Raw genomic sequence first — 24,927 nt, forward strand, 5'->3', positions numbered from 1 at the left:
CTAGTGATACATGTATTACATAAGGATGCAGTCGATGATACAGTATATACGTATGCATATGAGATGAATAATGTAGGGTAAGTAACATTATATAAGGTAGCATTGTTTAAAGTGGCTAGTGATATATTTACATCATTTCCCATCAATTCCCATTATTAAAGTGGCTGGAGTTGGGTCAGTGTCAATGACAGTGTGTTGGCAGCAGCCACTCAATGTTAGTGGTGGCTGTTTAACAGTCTGATGGCCTTGAGATAGAAGCTGTTTTTCAGTCTCTCGGTCCCAGCTTTGATGCACCTGTACTGACCTCGCCTTCTGGATGATAGCGGGGTGAACAGGCAGTGGTTCGGGTGGTTGATGTCCTTGATGATCTTTATGGCCTTCCTGTAACATCGGGTGGTGTAGGTGTCCTGGAGGGCAGGTAGTTTGCCCCCGGTGATGCGTTGTGCAGACCTCACTACCCTCTGGAGAGCCTTACGGTTGACGGCGGAGCAGTTGCCGTACCAGGCGGTGATACAGCCCGCCAGGATGCTCTCGATTGTGCATCTGTAGAAGTTTGTGAGTGCTTTTGGTGACAAGCCAAATTTCTTCAGCCTCCTAAGGTTGAAGAGGCGCTGCTGCGCCTTCTTCACGACGCTGTCAGTGTGAGTGGACCAATTCAGTTTGTCTGTGATGTGTATGCCGAGGAACTTAAAACTTGCTACCCTCTCCACTACTGTTCCATCGATGTGGATAGGGGGGTGTTCCCTCTGCTGTTTCCTGAAGTCCACAATCATCTCCTTATTTTTGTTGACGATGAGTGTGAGGTTATTTTCCTGACACCACACTCTGAGGGCCCTCACCTCCTCCCTGTAGGCCGTCACGTCATTGTTGGTAATCAAGCCTACCACTGTTGTGTCGTCCGCAAACTTGATGATTGAGTTGGAGGCGTGCGTGGCCACGCAGTCGTGGGTGAACAGGGAGTACAGGAGAGGGCTCAGAACGCACCCTTGTGGGGCCCCCGTGTTGAGGATCAGCGGGGAGGAGATGTTGTTGCCTACCCTCACCACCTGGTGAGGTGGGGTTTCAGGTGTCTCCGGAAGGTGGTGATTGACTCCGCTGTCCTGGCGTCGTGGGGGAGTTTGTTCCACCATTGGGGGGCCAGAGCAGCGAACAGTTTTGACTGGGCTGAGCGGGAACTGTACTTCCTCAGTGGTAGGGAGGCGAGCAGGCCAGAGGTGGATGAACGCAGTGCTCTTGTTTGGGTGTAGGGCCTGATCAGAGCCTGGAGGTACTGAGGTGCCGTTCCCCTCACAGCTCCGTAGGCAAGCACCATGGTCTTGTAGCGGATGCGAGCTTCAACTGGAAGCCAGTGGAGAGAGCGGAGGAGCGGGGTGACGTGAGAGAACTTGGGAAGGTTGAACACCAGACGGGCTGCGGCGTTCTGGATGAGTTGTAGGGGTTTAATGGCACAGGCAGGGAGCCCAGCCAACAGCGATTTGCAGTAATCCAGACGGGAGATGACAAGTGCTTGGATTAGGACCTACGCCGCTTCCTGTGTGAGGCAGGGTCGTACTCTGCGGATGTTGTAGAGCATGAACCTACAGGAACGGGCCACCGCCTTGATGTTAGTTGAGAACGACAGGGTGTTGTCCAGGATCACGCCAAGGTTCTTAGCGCTCTGGGAGGAGGACACAATGGAGTTGTCAACCGTGATGGCGAGATCATGGAACGGGCAGTCCTTCCCCGGGAGGAAGAGCAGCTCCGTCTTGCCGAGGTTCAGCTTGAGGTGGTGATCCGTCATCCACACTGATATGTCTGCCAGACATGCAGAGATGCGATTCGCCACCTGGTCATCAGCAGGGGGAAAGGAGAAGATTAATTGTGTGTCGTCTGCATAGCAATGATAGGAGAGACCATGTGAGGTTATGACAGAGCCAAGTGACTTGGTGTATAGTGAGAATAGGAGAGGGCCTAGAACAGAGCCCTGGGGGACACCAGTGGTGAGGAGACAGATTCTCGCCACGCCACCTGGTAGGAGCGACCTGTCAGGTAGGACGCAATCCAAAAGCACTGTTTGTTGCCAGACACCTTGCCCTGATTAAAAGCAGTGGTTCGCGCTTTCAGTTTCACGCGAATGCTGGCATCAATCCACGGTTTCTGGTTAGGGAATGTTTTTATCGTTGCTATGGGAACGACATCTTCGACGCACGTTCTAATGAACTCGCACACCGAATCAGCGTATTCGTCAATATTTTTAACTGACGCAATACGAAACATGTCCCAGTCCACGTGATGGAAGCAGTCTTGGAGTGTGGAGTCAGCTTGGTCTGACCAGCGTTGGACAGACCTCAGCGTGGGAGCCTCTTGTTTTAGTTTCTGCCTGTAGGCAGGGATCAGCAAAATGGAGTCGTGGTCAGCTTTTCCGAAAGGGGGCGGGGCAGGGCCTTATATGCGTCGCGGAAGTTAGAGTAACAATGATCCATGGTTTTGCCACCCCTGGTTGCGCAATCGATATGCTGATAAAATTTAGGGAGTCTTGTTTTCAGATTAGCTTTGTTAAAATCCCCAGCTACAATGAATGCAGCCTCCGGATAAATGGTTTCCAGTTTGCAAAGAGTTAAATAAAGTTTGTTCAGAGCCATCAATGTGTCTGCTTGGGGGGGATATATACGGCTGTGATTATAATCGAAGAGAATTCTCTTGGAAGATAATGCGGTCTACATTTGATTGTGAGAAATTCTAAATCAGGTGAACAGAAGGATTTGAGTTCCTGTATGTTTCCTTCATCACACCATGTCTCGTTAGTCATGAGGCATACGCCCCCGCCACTCTTCTTACCAGAAAGATGTTTGTTTCTGTCGGCGCGATGCGTGGAGAAACCCGTTGGCTGCACCGCATCGGATAGCGTCTTCCCAGTGAGCCATGTTTCCGTGAAGCAGAGAACGTTGCAGTCTCTGATGTCCCTCTGGAATGCCACCCTTGCTCGGACTTCGTCAACCTTGTTGTCAAGAGACTGGACATTGGCAAGAAGAATGCTGGGGAGTGGTGCGCGATGTGCCCTTGTTCGGAGTCTGACCAGAAGACCCCCTCGTTTACCTCTTTTTCGGAGTCGTTTTCTTGGGTCGCTGCATGCGATCCATTCCGTTGTCCTGTTTGTAAGGCAAAACACAGGATCCGCGTCGCGGAAAACATATTATTGGTCGTACTGATGGTGAGTTGACGTTGATCTTATATTCAGTAGTTCTTCTCGACTGTATGTAATGAAACCTAAGATGACCTGGGGTACTAATGTAAGAAATAACACGTAAAAAAACAAAAAACTGCATAGTTTCCCAGGAATGCGAAGCGAGGCGGCCATCTCTGTCGGCGCCGGACATGAGTTTGTTCGGTGAACGTACATTCTAAAGAACTCTGCTGCCCTCTATAGGTATAGCTCTTAGTCAAACTCTTTCATGTAAAGTAGAGGTCCCCAACTGGCGACCCGTGGGCCAAATGGTTTTATTTAGCTCCCCAAGTTTTCTGAGCTAAAAAAATAATTTTTATTGTTGTACATAAAAGACTGTAAAAACACCAGGAAATCATCCCCAATTGATTTTAATTTTGGAACTCTGTTCCAAAGTATTCCTGTGTATAATAGAGACGTGATCATATACACTGAACAAAAATATAAACGCAACAAGTAAAAATAAAAGATCCCAGAAATGGTCATTCAAAAATGCGCAGTTTTTCACACAACACAATGACACAGATGTCTCAACTTTTGAGGGAGTCAGCAATTGATATGCTGGCTCCAGGAATGTTCACCAGAGCTGTTGCCAGAGAATTTAATGTTAATTTCTCTACCATAAGCCACCTCCAATGTTGTTTTAGAGAATTTGGCAGTACTTCCAACCAAACAACTGCAGACCTCATGTCACCACGCCAGCCCAGGACCTCCACATCCGGCTTCTTCACTTGTGGGATCATCTGAGACCAGCCACCCAGACAGCTGATGAAACTAAGGACTATTTCTGTCTGTAATAAAGCCCTTTTTTTGGGAAAAACTGATTCTGATCGGGTTGGACCTTGATCCCCAGTCGGTGGGCCTATTGCCCTCCCAGGCCCACCCATGACTGCTCCCCTGCCCAGTCATGTGAAGTCCATAGATTAGGTCCTAATGAATTTATTTAAATGGACTGATATCCCTATACTGTAACGCAGTAAAATAAATTAAATTTTTGCATGTTGTGTTCATATTTTTGTTAAGTATATACACAAGGAAGCTAGGTTTGAAATTATTATGTTTCAGTCAAATATTATATCTCTTTGGGAGGCTTGTGGTCAGTTTTCAATTATTTTCAATTATCTTCCGGCCCCTCGGCCATCCGCTTAAGAAAATATCTGCCTGTGGATGAATCGAGTTGATGATCCCTGATGTAAATGTCTGTCGCTAGTGTCCTTTTATACTGATAAATACAGAATGCCATAGAGAGCCATATGTCCCTTGAAATTCAACCACAACACCATGGAAATACTATTCAAATAAATGTAAAACTCTTCACATTAAATAACGTGGACATCTCTGCACATATCAGTAAAGTGGGGATGACCCAACAATGTCCCCCATTTATGTGCATTAAAGAGTGTTTTTTTGTTGTTGTGTGTGTGCAAAATCTTACACTCCATTGTGTTTGCTTGGAACCAATGTACCTCCAACTCCCCTCCTCCAACCCTCACCCTTCTCTCAGCCAACCCAACTGTTTAAACACTTACCCCTAATGTGTGTACATGTCTGTGTGCATGCATTTCTTTGTGCCTGTTTCTGTGTGTGTGTGTGTACGTTTTTGCATGTGTATGTGTGTTTTGGCCCAGAGTCAGCCCCAGATTAGCTTCTCTGTAGGGGTGCAGGGAGAGAGACCGTGTGTGGTTTGATAATGAGTTAACGCTCAGACACTTCCTACACCATCAGGACAGATAAATAAAACTCAGCATGGTGGATTCCTGCAATCACTGAGTATTTGAAGACCATAATCGATGTAATGATGAAAGGCCAATGATGATGTCTGAACAGGCATAGACTACCTAACTGCAGGATCAAAGGCAGTGAACTCATAGGACTCTTTCTCTCTATGACTCTCCATGGTTATATGTGTCATGTATTGTCATATTATGTCTTGTTCCTGTTCTTTCTCTTCACTCCGTCTCCCTCTGCTGGTCGTATTAGGTTACCTTCTCTTCCTCTCCTTCCCCCAGCTGTTCCTCATCTTCTCTAACTACCTCGTTCACCCTTTTCCCACCTGTTCCCTTTTTCCCTCTGATTAGGTCTCTATTTCTCTCTCTGTTCCTGCTTCTGTCTTTGTCAGATTCTCGTTTGAGTTTCTCATGCCAGAACCAAACTATCGACTTGTTTGCTTCACCCTTGTCCTGTCGGAATCTACCTGTTCATCTGATGCTACGTGTGATCAGGTACCTCTGTCCTCTACGACCCGCGCCTACCCAGAGAGACCAGCAGTCTGTCGCCGCTCACCCTGCTATTCTCCTCTGCTGCTAAGAAGGGGACTCTAACCCAGCTATTCTCCTCTGCTGCTAAGAAGGGGACTCTTCTGTAATTATCAGAAGGACTTTATGATTCATTTGTCGCCCTCTCTGCGGGTTGTCTATTTTGCCATTATATACATCTGAAGAGGATCTATGTCTTCCCTGTGTTTTGACATTAAAGGACTCTGTATTTGTTAAACCGCTTTTGGGTCCTCACTCACGTGCATAACAATATGACTCTTTTTCGGGTCAAGGTGGACTCCAACAACCTCAGAGCATTTCGTATTATTCGGTACGCAATCCGAGACACTCAATTTAGTATGTTACGCTTCGCATGGAAAGTATTAATTTGTAGATGGCCATCACCCATTACATATGATATGTTACGAATTACAATTCGTATTACATGTTACGAATTTGCAAAACCTACAATATGTTATGAATTTACAAAACTTGCAATATGTTACAAATTTGCCAAACGTATGATACAGTATGTTACGGATTGTAGCTAGGTGGCTAATGTTATCTAGCTGGCTAACGTTAGCTAGGCAAGGGGTTAGGTTTATCGGTTAGGGTTGAGTTTAGGAGTTATTTTAAAGCGTTAACGTTAGGGGAATTGTAGCAAAAGGGGTTAAGGTTAGGGTTAGGGGAAGGTTTAGCTAAAATGCTAAGTAGTTGCAAAGTAGCTAAAAACTAGTTAGTAGTTGAAAATACTAAAGTTGTCTGTGATGAAATTCAAACTCATAACATTTGGGTTGCTAGACGTTCGCATTATATGCCTATCCATCCACCCTACTTTAGTTTTTTGTCTTAAAACCTCTCTAGGCTAGACCGGATGCTACCGTCCCACCTGACCAACATCCAGTGAAAGTGCAGGGTGCCAAATACAAACTACAGAATTGTAAATATTTACCATTCTTGAAAATACACATGCAATATGTAAAATTAAACCTTGACTTCTTGTTAATCCAGCCATGGTGTCAGATTTCGAAAAGGCTTTATGGCGAAAGCAAACCATGCGATTATCTGAGGAAAGTATCCCATCAAACAAACATAGACAATCATATTTCATCCTGCCAGGCGCGACACAAAACTCAGAAATAACTATATAATTCATGCCTTTGAAGAACTTCTTCTGTAGGCACTCCAATATGTCCCATAAACATCACAAATGGTCCTTTTGTTCGATTAATTCCATCGTTATATATCCAAAATATCCATTTATTTGGCGCGTTTGATCCAGAAAAATGCTGGTTCCAACTCATGCAACATGACTACAAAATATCTAATAAATTACCTGTAATCTATGTCCTAACATTTCAAACAACTTTCCTAATGCAACTTTAGGTATTTTTTTGCGTAAATAATCAATACAATTTAAGACGGGATAAACTGCGTTCAATACCGGACAAAAACAATGTGGAGCGTGCTTTCATGCGCCTCTAACAAACAGTACACTAGACTCAAGCCTCGTTCTGAACAGCCCTACTTCTTCATTACACGAAGGAAAAACATCAACCAATTTCTAAAGACTGTTGACATCCAGTGGAAGCGATAGGAACTGCAAGCAAGTGCCTTAGAAATCTAGATCCCCATTGAAAACCCAACTGAAATGAGAGTGACCTCAAAAAAGAAAGATCCTGGATGGTTTGTCCTCGGGGTTTCGCCTGCCAAAAAAGCTCTGTTATACTCACAGACATCATTCAAAGAGTTTTAGAAACATCAGAATGTTTTCTATCTAAATCTACTAATAATATGCATATCCTGCTTCTGGGCCTGAGTAGCAGGCAGTTTACTTTGGGCACGATTTTCATCTGGATGTGAAAATACCGCCCCCTAGCCTCGAGAGGTTAAGTAACCATCTGTGTTGTGTAACCCTACAAAACGTATTCTATCATACTTAACCGAAAGGTTGCTGGATCGAATCCCCGAGCTGACAAGGTAAAAATCTGTCATTCCGCCACTGAGGTTAGTATGATAGGTTACATTTTGCAGGGTTATGTAAGACAGGTGGTTATTTAGGACAAGAAATTAAAGTAGGGTGGTTGGCCGGGTTGGATGAGAAGACGAAATGCGGAAGACACATTTCAGTTGAAGACATTCAGTTGTACAACTGACTTAGATATCCCCCTTTCTCTTTCCCTAATTTGAGTGTCTCGGATTTACATTTACTATGTTACGTCTAGTCTGAGACAAGGCTTTCAGTTCAGATAAAGGCTGAAAGGTTTTGATTTTCTTGATTTCTTGAACAAGAAAAAGGTGTGATGAATTATCCCTTTAACTCTTTTTCTTATGTCTTCTCTCTCCCTCTTTTCCCTCTCTTGCTATGTGAGGTGTACACTAGGGCAACTGCTATTGCCAAGCTTCTCTGCAGTATGAAACAGTGGGGCTCTGTAAGGGGTTGAGGTTGGGAGAGAAGGGGAGGGAAAGAGGGAGGAGGTAAGGGGTTTGATGGGACTAGAGAGGGGTGTGAGAGAATCCTTTTCAGTTCTCTTCTCTCTCTTCTCTCCCCTCTATTCAGAACTATTGATTTGGCTGACTGGACCAGCCAGTGTTTCATTCATTCAACAAGCTATGTACACTGTGGACCCCACTTTGAAGTGAAAATACTCCTAAAACACAAACTCTCACACATATTGAACTCCTCAAACACACAAAGATGGCTCTGAAACTAGAATGAATGGATAAGTAGAGAATACGATAAACTCTTCTGTCATAAAGGACAGCATCAATGTGTATTAGAGAAGACAAAAGCAGACTAAACCTGGAAAATCTCTTCCCTCTCCCCACTACAGTATTGTTCTCTATTGGTCTCTCTCCCTCCTTCTATCTCACCCTCCCGATTTCTCCCTCACACCCTCCCTTCTCCACCTCTCTCTCTTTATTGTTCTCTATTTCTCCCTCTTTACACCCCTTGTATCTCTCTCCCTCCATCACTCTCCCTTCTCACCCTCATTCTGTCCTGTCAAAGTTGGTTCTGCTCAAACTTTCTTTGTTTGTGTCCATGGCTCCTCTAGAGGGGTGCAGCTGCACGGTGACGGGAGAAGGGGGAGGGGAGAGATGAGGGAGGGAGGTGAGAAAGATGAGAGGAGCCAAAGGGATGGGGAGAACACACAACATAGACCAACCTATAAAGTCACACACACACACACTACCGGGGGTCGGCTGCATCGCAAGGTATGACAACTGAGAGCGGGACAGCAGAGCGCCTGAGGTGAGTAGGGCGGAACGGTGCGTCATGGGAATGCTAGTGTTTGGGAACGGGTTTTTACAGGTTAACATGTTATTATTATATGATGTTTCCATGCATCGCCTTGGGTTGATTATCTTGATACTTTTTTGGTATGGTGCATTTCAGATTTTAAAAAATAGATATAATTATTTAAGTGGGCTTGTCTGGTGTGTTTGATGATTGGTCTGTCTGAGATAAAGGCCAGTGTTTGTGAAGCTTTGATTGCAACTTTGTATCACGAGTCAGAGGAATTTGACAGTGTGTTCCTTTGAATGTTTTTATTTGTATTTATTTTTACACCCGTTAGAATAGGCTACATTCCAATGAAAATATTATTTGCTTTTGGTGTAAATATAATTTTGTTATACATTTGAAGGACAATGTATGGTTGCTCAATGTTAGTCAATTATGAACAATTCTGATCTCTTGGTACAATACGGATTTCTTGAGAAGAAGCCTATGTGTCCCTCAATCGAAATAGTCTTGCAATTAAAAATAAACATTAATTATATTAATTTGATTGAAGGATTTATGGTTAATTATTTTAAAAATCTATATATGAGTACATATTGAATATGGACAAATATGCCACTTGTTGCACTCTTTATCACATATAGCCTAATGCACCTATCACTTCGAGTTATGCTTTACCTGCTGTCATCCTGCTGCCATAGCAATGGCAACCCTAATTAGCCTACCCTATAATTGTCATCTTTATTTGTTGATTCATTAGGCTTATTGTGGTGGTTTTAGGTTGTTACCTTGCGTCACAAATGGCAACCCATTGGCTGTGTTTATACAGGCAACCCAATTCTAACATTGGTTCCACTAATTGCTCTTTTGACCAATCACATCAAATCTTTTCACGTCAGCTTTTTTACAGAGCTAATCTGATTGGTCAAATGTCCTAAAGGAATGGGACTCCCTAAATCTTTCTCAAATTATTACCAATTCCACAAATTATGACTCCAAACACACAGGAAATGTTATCCTCAAAAATAATCCTCATAGGTATCAGTCTGGTGTTTTCTGTAATGACCTTAGTGATCACTGTTTTACAGCCTGTGTTCGTAATGGCTGCTCAGTGAAATGACCTGTCCTGATTTAAAACTTTCATGAGCAATCCTTCCTTCATGACCTGGCCTCTATAAATTGGTATAGAATCAGCTTGACCCCTCTGTCGAAGATGCTTGGACCTTCTTTTTTATACTTTCAGTAATATTGTTAACAAACACGCCCCATAAAGAAAATTAGAATTAGAAACAGGTTCAGCCACAGGTTCGACCGTGATCTTACAGAGTTACTCCACCTCAAATATTGCATTCGGTGAAAGGCTCGGCACACGCATACTCAGGCTGGCTGGCTCTCATTCAGGCAAATGAGAAATAAGTGCCATCAGGATATACGGAAGGCCAAAGTTAGTTACTTTAAGGAGCAGTTCTCTCTCCGTGGGTCTAACCCCAAAAAGTTCTGGGAAATGGTTAAAGACCTGGAGAATAAACCCTCCTCCTCACAGCTGCACATGTCCTTTAAAGTTGATGATGTGATTGTTACTGACAAGAAGCACATGGCTGAGCTCTTTAATCACCACTTCATAGAGTCAGGATTCCTATTTGACTCAGCCATGCCTGCTTGCCGTCCAATATTTCCTCATCTCCCACCCCTTCTAATGTGACTATCCCCAATACTTCTCCCTCTTTTTCCCTTGCCCCGCTACAAAGTTTCTCCCTGCAGGCAGTCACTGATTCCGAGGTGCTAAAGGAGCTCCTTAAACTTGACCCCCAAAAAGCATCTGGATCAGATGGCTTAGACCCTTCCTTCATCAAAGTTGCTGCCTCTATCATCACCAAGCCTATCTCAGACCTTTTCTAACCTGTATCTCCTCTCTGGGGAGGTTCCCATTGCTTGGAAGGTCCTTTCTTTAAAGGGGGAGATCAAACTGATCCTAACTGTTATAGGCCTATTTCTAACTTGCCCTGTTCATCAAAAGTGTTGGAAAAACTTGTCAATGATAAACTGACTGGCTTTCATGATGTCTATAGTATTCTCTCTGGTATGCAATCTGGTTTCCGCTCAGGTTATGGCTGTGTCACTGCAACCTTAAAGGTCTTCAATGATGTCATCATTGCCCTTGAATCTAAGCAATGTGTGCTGTTATTTTTTTTGGCTTGGCCAAAGCTTTTGATACGGTAGACCATTCCATTCTTGTGGGCCAGCTAAGGAGTAACAGTGTCTCTAAGGGGTCTTTGGCCTGGTTTGCTAACCACCTCTCTCAAGGAGTGCAGTGTATAAAGTCAAAACATCTGCTGTCTCAGCCACTGACTGTCACCAAGGGTGTACCCCGAGGCTCGATCCTAGGCCCTATGCTCTTCTCAATTTACATCAACAACATAGCTCAGGCAGTAGGAAGCTCTCTCATCCATTTATATGCAGATGATACAGTCTTATACTCAGGTGGCCTCTCCCAGATTTTGTGTTAAACCCTCTACAACAAAGATTTCTCTGCCCTTAACCTTGTTCTGAACACCTCCAAAACAAAGGTCATGCGGTTTGGTAAGAAGAATGCCCCTCTCCCCACAGGTTTGATTACTACCTCTGAGGGTTTAGAGCTTGAAGTAGTCACCTCATACAAGTACTTGGGAGTATGGTTAGACTGCTAGACTGTACTGTGCACTGTCCTTTTCTCAGCACATATCAAAGCTGCAGGCTAAAGTTAAACCTAGACTTGGTTTCCTCTATCGTAATCGCTCCTCTTTCACCCCAGCTGCCAAACTAATACTGAGTCAGATGACCATCCTACCCATGCTAGATTACGGAGATGTAATTGATAGATCAGCAGGTCAGGGTGCTCTCGAGCGGCTAGATGTTCTTTGCCATTTGGCCATCAGATTAGCCACCAATGCTCCTTATAGGACACATCACTGCACTCTATACTGGTCATCTGGTCATCTCTGTATACCCTGGATGTCATAGGTGAATGCACCAATTTGTAAGTCGCTCTGGATAAGAGCGTCTGCTAAATGACTTAAATGTAATGTTAAATGTACCCTGGTCCTCTCTGTATGCCTCTTAGGCCTCATTCCCCCCTATCTGAAAAATGTACTGCAGCCCTCATCCGCCACATACAACACCGTTCTGCCAGTCATATTCTGTTAAAGGTCCCCAAAGCACACACATCCCTGGGTCGCTCGTCTTTTCAGTTCGCTGCAGCTAGCGACTGGAACGAGCTGCAACAAACATTCAAACTGGACAGTTTTATCTCAATGTCTTAATTCAAAGACTCAATCATGGACACTCTTACTGACAGTTGTGTATGTTTGTTGTATTGCTGTCTCTACCTTCTTGCCCTTTGTGCTGTTGTCTGTGCCCAATAATGTTCGTACCCTGTTTTGTGCTGCTACCATGTTGTGCTGCTGCCATTTTGTGTTGCTACCATGTTGTTGTCATGTTGTGTTGCTACCATTCTGTGTTGCAGCCATGCTATGTTGTTGTCTTAGGTCTCTCTGTATGTAGTGTTGTGCTGTGTTTTGTCCTATATTTTTATTTAATGTATTTAGATTTTTAAACCCCCATACGCACTTTTGCCTTTTGGTAGGCTGGCATTGTAAATAAGAATTTGTTCATATCTGATTTGCCTAGTTAAATAAATGTTGTTTTTTATAAGAACAATTAGTGTTTAAAAAAATATATAAGAATTGAGCTGCTCGTGTAAAGACAGTCAAAATAGTTTACAAACATTCTAGTCCCGTTTAGCTCAGTTAAAAGAGCATGCCACTTGCAACACCAGGGCTGTGGGTTCAATTACTACAGGGAACCAGTATGAAAATATAGGCACTCACTACTGTACGTTACTCTGGATTAGAGCATCTGCTAAATGACCCAAATGTAATAGTATTTAGAAACAATTGGTGTATTGTATGGTTGTCACTGTTGTTTCATTAGGCCAGTTGTTTCTTTAGTTATAGACCACCCTCTGCCCCAGTTGTTCCCTGGACACCATATGTGAATTGATTGCCGCCCATCTATCTTCAGAGCTCGTGCAGCTAGGTGACCTAAACTGGGACATGCTTAACACCCCGGCCATCCTACAATCTAAGTTTGATGCCCTCAATCTCACACAAATTATCAATGAACCCACCAGGTACAACCCCAAATCTGTAATCACGGGCACCCTCATAGATATCATCCTTACCAACTTGCCCTCCAAATACACCTCTGCTGTTTTCAACAAAGATCTCAGCGATCACTGCCTCATTGCCTGCATCCATAACGGGTCTGCGGTCAAACGACCACCCCTCATCACTGTCATCACGCTCCCTAAAACACTTCAGCAAGCAGGTGCTTCTAATCGACCTGGCCAGGGTATCCTGTAAGGATATTGACCTCATCCCGTCAGTAGAGGATGCCTGTTCATTCTTTAAAAGTGCCTACCTCACCATCTTAAATAAGCATGCCCCACTCAAAAAATGTAGAACCAGGAACTGCTCTTGACCAGCCCAAAAACATCCTGTGGCGTTCTGCATTAGCATCGAATAGCCCCCGTGATATGCAACTTTTCAGGGAAGTTAGGAACGCTAAGGCTAGCTTTTTCAATCAGAAATTTGCATCCTGTAGCACAAACTCAAAAAAGTTCTGGGAAAGTCCATGGAGAATGAGAGCACCTCCTCACAGCTGCCCACTGCACTGAGGCTAGGAAACACTGTCACCACCGATAAATCCAAGATATTTGAGAATTTCAATAAGCTTTTTTCTACAGCTGGCCATGCTTTCCACCTGGCTACCCCTACCCCGATCAACAGCCCTCCACCCCCACAGCAACTTGCCCAAAACTCACCCAAGCCTTCCCATTTCTCCTTCACCCAAATCTAGATAGCTGATGTTCTGGAAGAGCTGCAAAATCTGGACCCCTACAAATCAGCCGGGATAGACAATCTGGACGCTCTCTTTCTAAAATAATCTGCTGAAATTGTTGCAACCCCTATTACTAACCTGTTCAGCCTCTCTTTCGTATCCTCTGAGATTCCCAAATATTGGAAAGCTGCCACAGTCATCCCCCTCTTCAAAGGAGGAGACACTCTAGACCCAAACTGCTACAGACCTATATTTATCCTACCCTACCTTTCTAAGGCCTTCGAAAACCAGGTTAACAAACAGATTACCGACCATTTCGAATCCCACCATACCTTCTCCGCTATGCAATCTGGTTTCAGAGCTGGTCATGGGTGCACCTCAGCCACGCTCAAGGTCCTAAACAATATCATAACCGCCATCGATAAGAGAAATTACTCTGCAGCCGTATTCTTCGACCTGGCCAAAGCTTTTGACTGTCAATCACCACATTCTTATCGACAGACTCAACAGCCTTGGTTTCTCAAAATATTGCCTCGCCTGGTTCACCAACTACTTCTCTGATAGAATTCAGTGTGTCAAATCGGAGGGCTTGTTGTCCAGACCTCTGGCAGTCTCTATGGGGGTGCCACAGGGTTCAATTCTCGGGCCGACTCTCTTCTCTGTATTCATCAATGATGTCGCTCTTGCTGCTGGTGATTCTCTGATCCACCTCTACGCAGACGACGCCATTCTGTATACCTCTTGCCTTCCTTGGACACTTTGTTAACTAACCTCCAGACGAGCTTCAGTGCCATACAACTCTCCTTCCGTGGCCTCCAACTGCTCTTGAATGCGAGTAAACTAAATGAATGCTCTTCAACCGATCGCTGCCCGCACCTGCCTGCCCGTCCAGCATCACTATTGTGGACAACTATAAATACCTAGGTGTCTGGTTAGACTGTAAGCTCTCCTTCCAAACTCACATTAAGCATCTCCAATCCAAAATGATATCTAGAATCGGCTTCCTATTTCACAACAAAGCATCCTTCACACATGCTGCCAAACATACCCTCGTAAAACTGACCATCCTACCGATTCTCAAATTCAGTAATGTCATTTACAACAGTGCCATCCATTTTGTCACCAAAGCCCCATATACTACCCACCACTGCGACCTGTACGCTCTCGTTGGCTGGCCCTCGCTTCACACTTGTCGTCAAACCCACTGGCTCCAGGTCATCTACAGTCTCTGCTAAGGAAAGCCCTGCCTTATCTCAGCTCACTTGTCACCATAGCAGCACCCACCCGTAGCACGCGCTCCAGCAGATATATCTCACTGGTCACCCTCAAAGCCAATTCTTCCTTTGGCCGCCTTTCCTTCCAGTTCTCTGCTGCCAATGACTGGAACGAACTGCAAAAATCACTGAAGCAGGAGACTCATATCTCCCTCACTAGATTTAAGCACCAGCTGTCAGAGGAGTTCACAGATCACTGCACCTATACATAGCTCATTTGTAAATAGCCCATCCAACTACCTCACACCCATACTGTATTTATTTATCTTGCTCCTTTGCACCCCAGTATCTCTACTTGCACATTCATCTTCTGCACATCTACCATTCCAATGTTTAATTGCTATATTGTAATTACTTCGCCACCATGGCCTTTTTATTGCCTTTACCTCCCTTATCCTACCTCATTTGCACATACTGTGTTGTGACGGCCCTGAATTTTTCTGAACCGTCTCAGTGCAGCTCCTTCCAATAGGGCGCTTTCCCTTTAATTCCCAATTAAATAGCCAGCATCAGCTGCGCGAAAGTGGGGTTGTGATGGAGACGTGCATGAGGATGTGTTCAACCCTCAGTTCCGAAGCTTCTCTATTCCGTTTGTTTTGTTGCCGTTAAACGTGTGTTTTGTAGCCTAAGAGAGTTTACCCAGGATCGGATCCACTCTTTTCGTCCCTGGACTACACCTCTCCGTTCTTCGTGGCCTTTCTCTGCTGGAGATCTATTGGCGGATTGGATTGTCTGACTGACCGACTGACTACCACCTTTTTGTATACGGTATTTCATTTGTTTGGATGTGATGTATACTGTGATTTATGTAGTTAGTTGTAGTTGAGGACTTAATTAAGAGTTGATCCGCTTTAAAGTTCTGTGGTAAAGTAATTGTTATATTGATTGTATGTTTAATACTGGGTTTACGCTACACGGAATGAACGGACAAACATTGCGTGACAAAAGTCACTTGAGTTCACTGAACTCCTTTACCGGGCTGGACTCTTTTTAGGCCCGAGGTACAGGACATTTCTGGAGGAACCAGAACTCATTGTGATATTATTATGTGTGTGTGTAATCATTGTTGTTGCTAATACAACCCACGCAACAGAATATAGTTGTTTTTGAAGTTCTTTCCAATATTTTAAGGGTTTATGAAAAGTTTATTTCCATCCTGACTTTTACATAAGTCCTTTGTATTGGTGTAGACTTGACGGACCAGATGGGACTCATTCCCACCCAAACTAAAAGGAGAAACCAATGTTTTCTCTGGTAGGCACAACCTACCTGGCACCCCTATAAATAATAACCTCAAGTCAAAACCGTTACATAAAAAATGGCACCCCAGATGGGACAGCTCAACATTGAGAACTAACCAAAGCAAATATTTTGTGTGGAATTAAAACAATGGATTCACCCCAAGATAATGTGCTCATCCATGTCATACCTGTCAATGGGAATACACAGGGCCATTCTGACCATCAAGCTGACAATACAAATCATAATGTGAATGGAGATAATGGAGTTGATTTGGGCCAGAGCCCTGGGAATCTGAATGCTCGGCCTGAGCCACAGGCCACAGGAGGTCTAACCAGTTACTCACTTATTGACATGGATCTGTGTGGAAGTACTGAGCTAGCCCTCCCTCTGACACCCAACCTTCCTCCATTGTCTGGTTTATCTCCAGAGGTTGTAGTCTTACAACTTCAAGGTGACATCCTTGATATTCGTCGGACTCAACAACATCTCCAAACTCTTATCCACCATAATTTCAAATGTCTGAGGGAAGAGCAACAACAGAGTGCCATGGAATTCAAAAACTCACTGAGCACTCTAACCCATACGCTGACCGTGAGAGTGGAAGATGGGAAATTACTGGTGCCATGGACAGGCAGTTTGACTACCAACGAAACCAAATCACTGCCACTCTCCAATGGTGCCTGCAACATCACCACACTGAGGTCCTCAAGGACGTTAATTCTGTTTTCTCTCCCATGGTTAACACTGTAGGCCACTTGCAGACAGAACTCTCTAATTGTGTTAAAATGTTGGATGACGTGTCTGTGGACATGGCCTCCATTAGGCACAACTCCTTACACAGAGTTTCTCTGGTGTCCACTTCTGTTCAGACCACTGAGGGCCAAGCTGGCACCTCTGAACAGCCAAGACCAGGCCATGCTACAGCCACCCCTTGCAGGATGCAATCCACCATGCATCCTGGGGTTAATTTTCATGGTCCGATAACTCCCTCCCCCTCTACTTCCTCAATCCCTCCTAGCTCGTTTGTTCATAGTGATTTGAGTAGACGTCATGTGGGGGCGATGCCCATTAGATTGCAATTTCCCACCTTTGGGAAAAAAGATGACAGTCCTGATCCGATAATGTATCTAGAAAGATGTCGTGACTTTCTTGCCCTCAATCCCCTGGCTGACGAAGAACTCCTTGCCACATTGAGGAATGTGTTGCATGGAACAGCTCGAGACTGGTGGGATGTGGCACGTCTCACCACTACCTCCTGGGCTGACTTTGAGGCCAAGTTTTCCTCTGCATTTCTGTCTGAGGACTACACCGATGAGCTGGCACACAGAGTCAGAAATCGAGTACAAAGAGAGAAAGAGAGTATCCGTGACTTTGCATACGGTTAACACTCCCTGTGCAGAAGGTGGAAACCTGGCATTGAGGAGGAAGAGGTCATTAAATTGATCTTGAAGAACATCAACCCACTACTAGCCAGTCAACTCCGAGAACGAGTCACCACTGTCGATGGACTGGTTCGCTTGGGACAGCAGTTTGAGAAGGACAGAGAATGCCAACAGCAATATGAACAGAGAAAGAAACAGACACCCAAACAGTTACCCAAGACAGACCATCAACAACAGCCAGAGTCTCCAGCCAAGACCCCTCTCATGTTCTGTTGGAGATGTAGCCAAAAGGGACATTCTTCAGCTACATGTCCAAGACCGTATCAAGTAAACCCTTCCAGACAGCACAAATCACAACAGGCCAACACACCTAACTCTCTTCGCAGGAATGACCATCCTTCTCTGGGTGCTTTAACCAGAGCTGAAACCCCAAGAGTCACTGCCTACGCCCCCCCATCGACATCCCCTTCCTTTCAGTTAATACCGCACCAATCAGAAGCTAAAAAGTTACATGATTGGGGTTCAAATGTGGCACTCTTCTCTGCCGTTGCTCCGGTACCACTAACCCTTGATAATCCTTCTGACGATCTCCTTTTACAGGCTGTGAGAAGAGCTCAGCTGGAACAGCCAGAGGAGTTAAGGCTGTTGGAGCAGCTGCAGAATAATGCTGATGTATGTACTTCAAAGCTAGGACGCACCGGGCTCCTGAAGCACAAAATATTCCTTACACAGGAAATGCCGATCAAGCAAAAGCCATATCGTTTGTCCCCAGCGAAGCTAATCATCCAAAAGGGACTCATAAATTATATGTTAACCCAAGATATAATAGAACGTTCCTCCTCTCCCTGGGCTGCTCCTGTTGTCCTCATCCCAAAAAAGACTGGTGGTCTTAGATTTTGTGTGGACTATAGGAAGACCAACAATGTTTCCCAGACTGATGCCTATCCTCTTCCCACCATCCATGAGATCCTGGAGTCATTGTCTGGTGCTGTTGTGTTCACTACCCTTGACCTCAATAGTGGTTATTGGCAGGTTGAGATGGACCAGGAATGCAAGGACAAGACTGCTTTTGTCTGTGCTGAGGGCTTGTTTTCCTTTAAGGTGATGCCCTTTGGATTAAAGAATGCCCCTGCCACTTTCCAAAGACTCATGGAGATTGCGTTAGGTGAGCTCAAAGGGAAGATCTGTTTCGTCTACCTGGACAATATAATTATCTACTCTCAGAACAGAGAAAGACACTTTCAAGATCTTCAAGCAGTGTTGGACAAGCTAAGAGAAGCTGGTCTGACCTTAAATATGAAGAAGAGCAACTTCTGCCAAACCTCCCTGAAGGTCCTTGGCCATATTGTTTCTTTCGATGGCATTCATGTGGATCCTGAAAAGACAAAGGCTGTACAAGACTTCCCTGTGCCAACCACACTCAAGGCCCTTCAACGGTTCCTTGGTATGGCTGGATGGTACCATCGGTTTGTGTCGAACTTCTCCCAGGTGGCAGAACCCCTCAACGCGTTGAAGCGAAAAGGAGCGAAATTCCAATGGACGGCAGAGTGCCAGACTTCCTTTGAAACCCTGAAACGACATCTCGTCACACCTCCCATTTTAGGTCATCCCAACTTTGATTGCCCTTTTGTTGTTTACACTGATGCAAGTGATGTTGACTTGGTGCTGTCCTAGTCCAACAGACTGGACTTGGCACTGAAGAAGTGCTAGCGTTCGCCAGTCGGACATTGAATGGAGCAGAACGGAACTACTCCACAACAGAGCAAGAGTGCCTTGCAGTGGTCTGGGCTTTGGAAAAGTGGAGGTACTACTTGGAGGGAAGACACTTCACTGTGGTCACTGACCATTCCTCCCTTGTGTGGGTGTTCAAGACCAACAAACCAAGCACCAGACTCATAAGATGGGCTCTACGGTTGCAAGAGTTCACCTTTGCAGTGGAATACAGGAAAGGAAAATACAACACTGTTCCAGATGCCTTGTCCAGAGCTCCTGCTTGTGATAACGGTGGCCCTCATCTTACATGTGCTACTGTCCTGTCAAGCAGTCGAGACTCGCCCAAAACGGACTTTCCCATCTCTGATGAGGCCATATGGAAAGCTCAACAGGATGATCCAGAAGTACAGGCTTTGTACCAGACTATCCTGGAAGATGGAGAAAAGATGGTCAATCCTACCACAAAGCTGACCATCATTGAAGATAAAGTCTACCGAGTCGTACAACTACCTCACAGAACACTCTACCAAATGTACATACCGGAAACTCTACGCCTACAACTGCTTCAACATTTCCATGAAGACCCATTAGCTGGTCATTTGGGCAGGTTCAAAACCTACAAGCGGTTGCAAGCGTTACTGTACTGGCCACATCTGAGCATGGATGTGAAGTCACACATCCGAAATTGTCAGGTTTGTCAAATGTACAAACCAGAAGGTAGAAAGCCTGCTGGCAAGTTGCAGCAAACGGTGGTTACCAGACCTTGGGAAATGTTAGGAGTGGATTTGATGGGTCCATTTCCTAGAAGCTCCAATCAGAATGTGTACATGCTTGTTTCTGTTGATTATTATTCAAAGTGGGTGGAGCTCTTTTCCCTGCGTCAGGCCACAGCGAGGACCGTCTCTAACATCCTTACGAAAGAGATCCTGACTCGCTGGGGAGTGCCTGATTACATCCTGTCTGATCGAGGTTCCCAATTTGTCTCTGATCTCTTTGAGGAGACCTGCCAAAGATGGAACCTGAGACAGAAGTTGACCACGGCCTATCACCCACAGACCAATCTCACTGAGAGAGTAAATCGAACCTTGAAGACAATGATTGCTTCCTATGTAGGGACCCAGCACAAACACTGGGACAAGCACCTTCACGAGTTTCGATTTGCCCTGAATTCTGCTGTGCAAGAGTCCACTGGAGTCACACCTGCAGAGCTGAACCTAAGTCGTCCTCTCCGAGGACCCTTGGATATGGTGCTACAGCCCCAGCAGCTTACTCCAGACGCTGCTTGCTATGACCAGGTAGTACATCTCCATGACTTGAGAGCTCTTGTCTCAAAGAACATGATCCAGGCTCGACTCAAGCAGAAGAGAAATTATGATAAGAACAGACGAGACATGCAGTTCCAGCTTCGTGATCGGGTGTGGCTTCGCTCTCATCCTTACTCGAAAGCTGAACAATTCTTCTCGGCCAAGCTCGCTCCTAAATGGCAAGGACCATATAGGATTGTGGAGCAGATGGGCCCTTTGAACTACAGAGTGGTGAAAGAGGACACAGGTGAAGATATGCGCGTTGTTCATGTCTCACGCCTTAAGGCCTGTTACCCTCGGCTGAGGAATTGAGGCGATTGAGCGCCGCAAGGTCCTGGATATCTTTGAAGAGGAAAGTGAGGAGACTTTTCTCGGATTCCCAGACCCAGAAGTCTCACACCTTAAGGCCTGTGATCCCTCAGCTGAGGAGCGTGAGCTCCAAAAAGTAATGAATATTTTTGTAGAGGAAAGTGATGAGGAGACCTTTCTCGGTTTCCCCGACCAAGATGTGCCTTCCAGGGCAATGGTCGGCTTTTTCCAGGGGAGGGGGTGTGTGACGGCCCTGAATTTTTCTGAACCGTCTCAGTGCAGCTCCTTCCAATAGGGCGCTTTCCCTTTAATTCCCAATTAAATAGCCAGCATCAGCTGCGCGAAAGTGGGGTTGTGATGGAGACGTGCATGAGGATGTGTTCAACCCTCAGTTCCGAAGCTTCTCTATTCCGTTTGTTTTGTTGCCGTTAAACGTGTGTTTTGTAGCCTAAGAGAGTTTACCCAAGATCGGATCCACTCTTTTCGTCCCTGGACTACACCTCTCCGTTCTTCGTGGCCTTTCTCCGCTGGAGATCTATTGGCGGATTGGATTGTCTGACTGACCGACTGACTACCACCTTTTTGTATACGGTATTTCATTTGTTTGGATGTGCTGTATACTGTGATTTATGTAGTTAGTTGTAGTTGAGGACTTAATTAAGAGTTGATCCGCTTTAAAGTTCTGTGGTAAAGTAATTGTTATATTGATTGTATGTTTAATACTGGGTTTACGCTACACGGAATGAACGGACAAACATTGCGTGACAAAAGTCACTTGAGTTCACTGAACTCCTTTACCGGGCTGGACTCTTTTTAGGCCCGAGGTACAGGACATTTCTGGAGGAACCAGAACTCATTGTGATATTATTATGTGTGTGTGTAATCATTGTTGTTGCTAATACAACCCACGCAACAGAATATAGTTGTTTTTGAAGTTCTTTCCAATGTTTTAAGGGTTTATGAAAAGTTTATTTCCATCCTGACTTTTACATAAGTCCTTTGTATTGGTGTAGACTTGACGGACCAGATGGGACTCATTCCCACCCAAACTAAAAGGAGAAACCAATGTTTTCTCTGGTAGGCACAACCTACCTGGCACCCCTATAAATAATAACCTCAAGTCAAAACCGTTACAGTGTATAGATGTGTTTTATCACAGTGGCAGCCAACAGTATTTTTATGTGACAAAACATTTCTGGGGGCATTCTGTCATTACACACAGGTGTTGGGAGCATGCAGATATCTAATGGCACAGGTGGTCCCTCTGTCTTCCCTCTGTCTTCCGTAAAAACACGCTTTAGCATGGAGATATGGCCATGTGGTAACACTAACCCTGACCCCATAAAGGTGTGTATCAATTTAACGTTTTGTTTTTTGAAAATGGTTTCTCGCTGATATGAAAGATAAAGTCCTAATGCCTCCAAAAACCGTACCGCATGACATGCGTGTTAAACCCCTGTCCAGTAGGTCTAAGCCAGGGATGGGCAAACAGTGGCCCATGGCCCAGCTTTTGAAGGCCCTCGGACTAATTTAAAATAGTTTGTTTTGTCTCAACTTACGAGGTCAAATAGTAGAATACTATTGTGCATCAACAGTTTTTCTCTTGTTATGTCAATTCACTGATAGTCACACAATTAGCCCATGCCAGCTAAAATGTTTTAGGTTGGTAAGTTAGTCTACCAGCCTGCTATCTAAACTTGTAGTTATCAAGGCCATTGATTTTTGCATGAAATTCACTCTAAAACTAAAACATTTGCATAATTTTAATTAGGTATAAAACAAATATTTGTAATTATTATTTGATGAAACATTGATTTTGGCCTCAAATGCTATAGCCCATAGAAATGCATTGAATAACACATTTGTAAACAGAGAGTCAACAACTAAATCATAAGGAACAAGGATTTTAAACTAGTTAGGTATAGGCGGGACACAAATGTCTCAACTGGCCAATTGCCAGGGAAAATGCAGAGCGCCAGATTCAAATAAAATACTATAAAATTCAAACTTTCATTAAATCACACATGTAAGATACTCAATTAAAGCTACACTCGTTGTGAATCCAGTCAACATGTCAGATTTTAAAAATGCTTTTCGGCGAAAGCAAAATAAAGTATTATCTGATAGCCTGCACCATCTGCACCAGCAGTAAACAAAGGAGTTAGCATATTTCAACCCTGTAGGCGCTACACAAAACGCTGAAATAAAATATAAACATGCATTACCATTGACGAGCTTCTTTTGTTGGCACTCAATTAATTCCGTCCATATATATCTAAAATGTCCATTTATAAAGCATGTTTGATCCAGAAAAAAACAGCTTACAAAAAACGTAACGTCACTACAAAATATTTCAAAAGTTTCCTATAAACTTTGCCAAAATATTTCAAACTACTTTTGTAATAAAACTTTAGGTATTTTTAAACGTTAATAATCGATCAAATTGTAGACGGGGCAATCTGTGTTCAATACAGGAATGAAAACAAACCAGCGCCACTTTTCACGTCTTGCGCAACTCACAAAAGTGTACCCAGTTCCTAGTTGGCCTATTTCTTCATTGCACAAAGGAATAACCTCAACCAAATTCCAAAGACTGGTGACATCCAGTGGAAGCGGTAGGAACTGAAAACAGGTTCCTAAGAAATATCCCCTGGCAATAACATGTCAGGGAACAGAGAGAGGAAGAAAAAAAATCTGAACAGTTAGTCCTCTGGGTTTTGCCTGCTACATAAGTTCTGTTATACTCACAGACATGATTCAAACAGTTTGAGAAACTTCACAGTGTTTCCTATCCAAATCTATGAATAATATGCATATATTATATTCTTGGCATGAGTAGCAGGAAGTTGAAATTGGGCACGCTATTTATCCAAAAGTGAAAATTCTGCCCCCTAGCCCCAAGAGGTTGTCTGTCCTATATCTGAGAGATATAAGAAAACTGGAGAAATATATATATTTTTAGACCCATGTCTGGTCACCATATTTATGACACATTTGACCCCTATGCACTTTTAGCAAATGTTACAGCCTGGTACTAGGTTACCTTCGGAAGCTTGTGTGCATTGTAGCGCAGTGTAACGGCGTTCGTCTGTTGAAGAAAGAGAGTCGGACCGAAATGCAGCGTGTTGGTTACTCATGACTTTAATGAAAGAAAACGCGGTACATGAAATAACCGATACTAAATACAAAAACAACAGAACGGAACGTGAAACTAATTACAGCCTATCTGGTGACTACAACACAGAGACAGGAACAAACACCCACGAAATACAAAGCGAAACTGTTCCCAATCAGAGACAACGACAAGCACCTGACTCTGATTGAGAATCGCCTCAGGCAGCCAAGCCTAACAACACCCCTAATCAGCCGCAATCCCAAATACTACAAACCCCAATACGAAAACAACATATAAACCCATGTCACACCCTGGCCAACCCAAACATATAACAAAAACACAAAATACAATGACCAAGGCGTGACACGCAGAACAACTTACAGACAGTTTCATTATAATTGTCTTGTCCGGATGCTCTTGTGTAGAAAACGCTTTAATATGCCCCATGATATGGAATAAGAGCAAACGTTATATCAGCGGAAAGAGGGCATTGAGCTGCAGCCACAACAAGAAACGGCAAGTCTCTAGCGTAAACACACAGGGAGCTATTCAATATTAAAATTAATTTACCTTATGATGTATAAGTGCATCAATCGACTCTAGGTTTTTTTTCAGACTTAGCGTCTGGGCTCGTAACATAACTCCCCCGTATAGAAGATGCCTTCGTGTGTAATGTAATGGAACAGAGTCATGACCAAGGGCTACCTCGAGGGCTGACTGGGTTGGAAATGTGTGGTTAGACCTTTATTAATATCCTTAAAGCAGTGGTGTAAAATACTTAAGTAAAAATACCATTTAAGTAGTTTTTGTGGGTATCTGTACTTTACTTTTTTATTTATATATTTTTAGTAAATTTTACTTTTACTCCGCTACATTACAAAACAAAATAATGTACTTTTTAATCCATACATTTTCTCAGACACCCAAAAATACGTGTTACATTTGGAATGCTTAACAGGACAGGTCAATTGCCAAATTTGCACTAATCAAGAGAACATCCCTGGTCATC

General features: G+C 44.1%; 1 protein-coding gene across 1 annotated transcript in view; it reads left to right on the forward strand.

The window, feature by feature from the left end:
• The first annotated feature begins 8,562 nt into the window (after positions 1-8,562).
• The window catches only part of LOC118371477 (aquaporin-4-like), a 34,241-nt gene continuing 17,876 nt past the window's right edge, over positions 8,563-24,927 (forward strand). Inside the window, exon 1 of the mRNA XM_035756922.2 lies at positions 8,563-8,710. Within this exon, the coding sequence (XP_035612815.1) occupies positions 8,676-8,710 (35 nt within the window). The 5' untranslated portion in view covers positions 8,563-8,675. The remainder of the gene's footprint in view (positions 8,711-24,927) is intronic.

This window comes from Oncorhynchus keta, chromosome 26 (genome assembly GCF_023373465.1).
Source record: "Oncorhynchus keta strain PuntledgeMale-10-30-2019 chromosome 26, Oket_V2, whole genome shotgun sequence".
Lineage (NCBI taxonomy): Eukaryota > Metazoa > Chordata > Actinopteri > Salmoniformes > Salmonidae > Oncorhynchus > Oncorhynchus keta.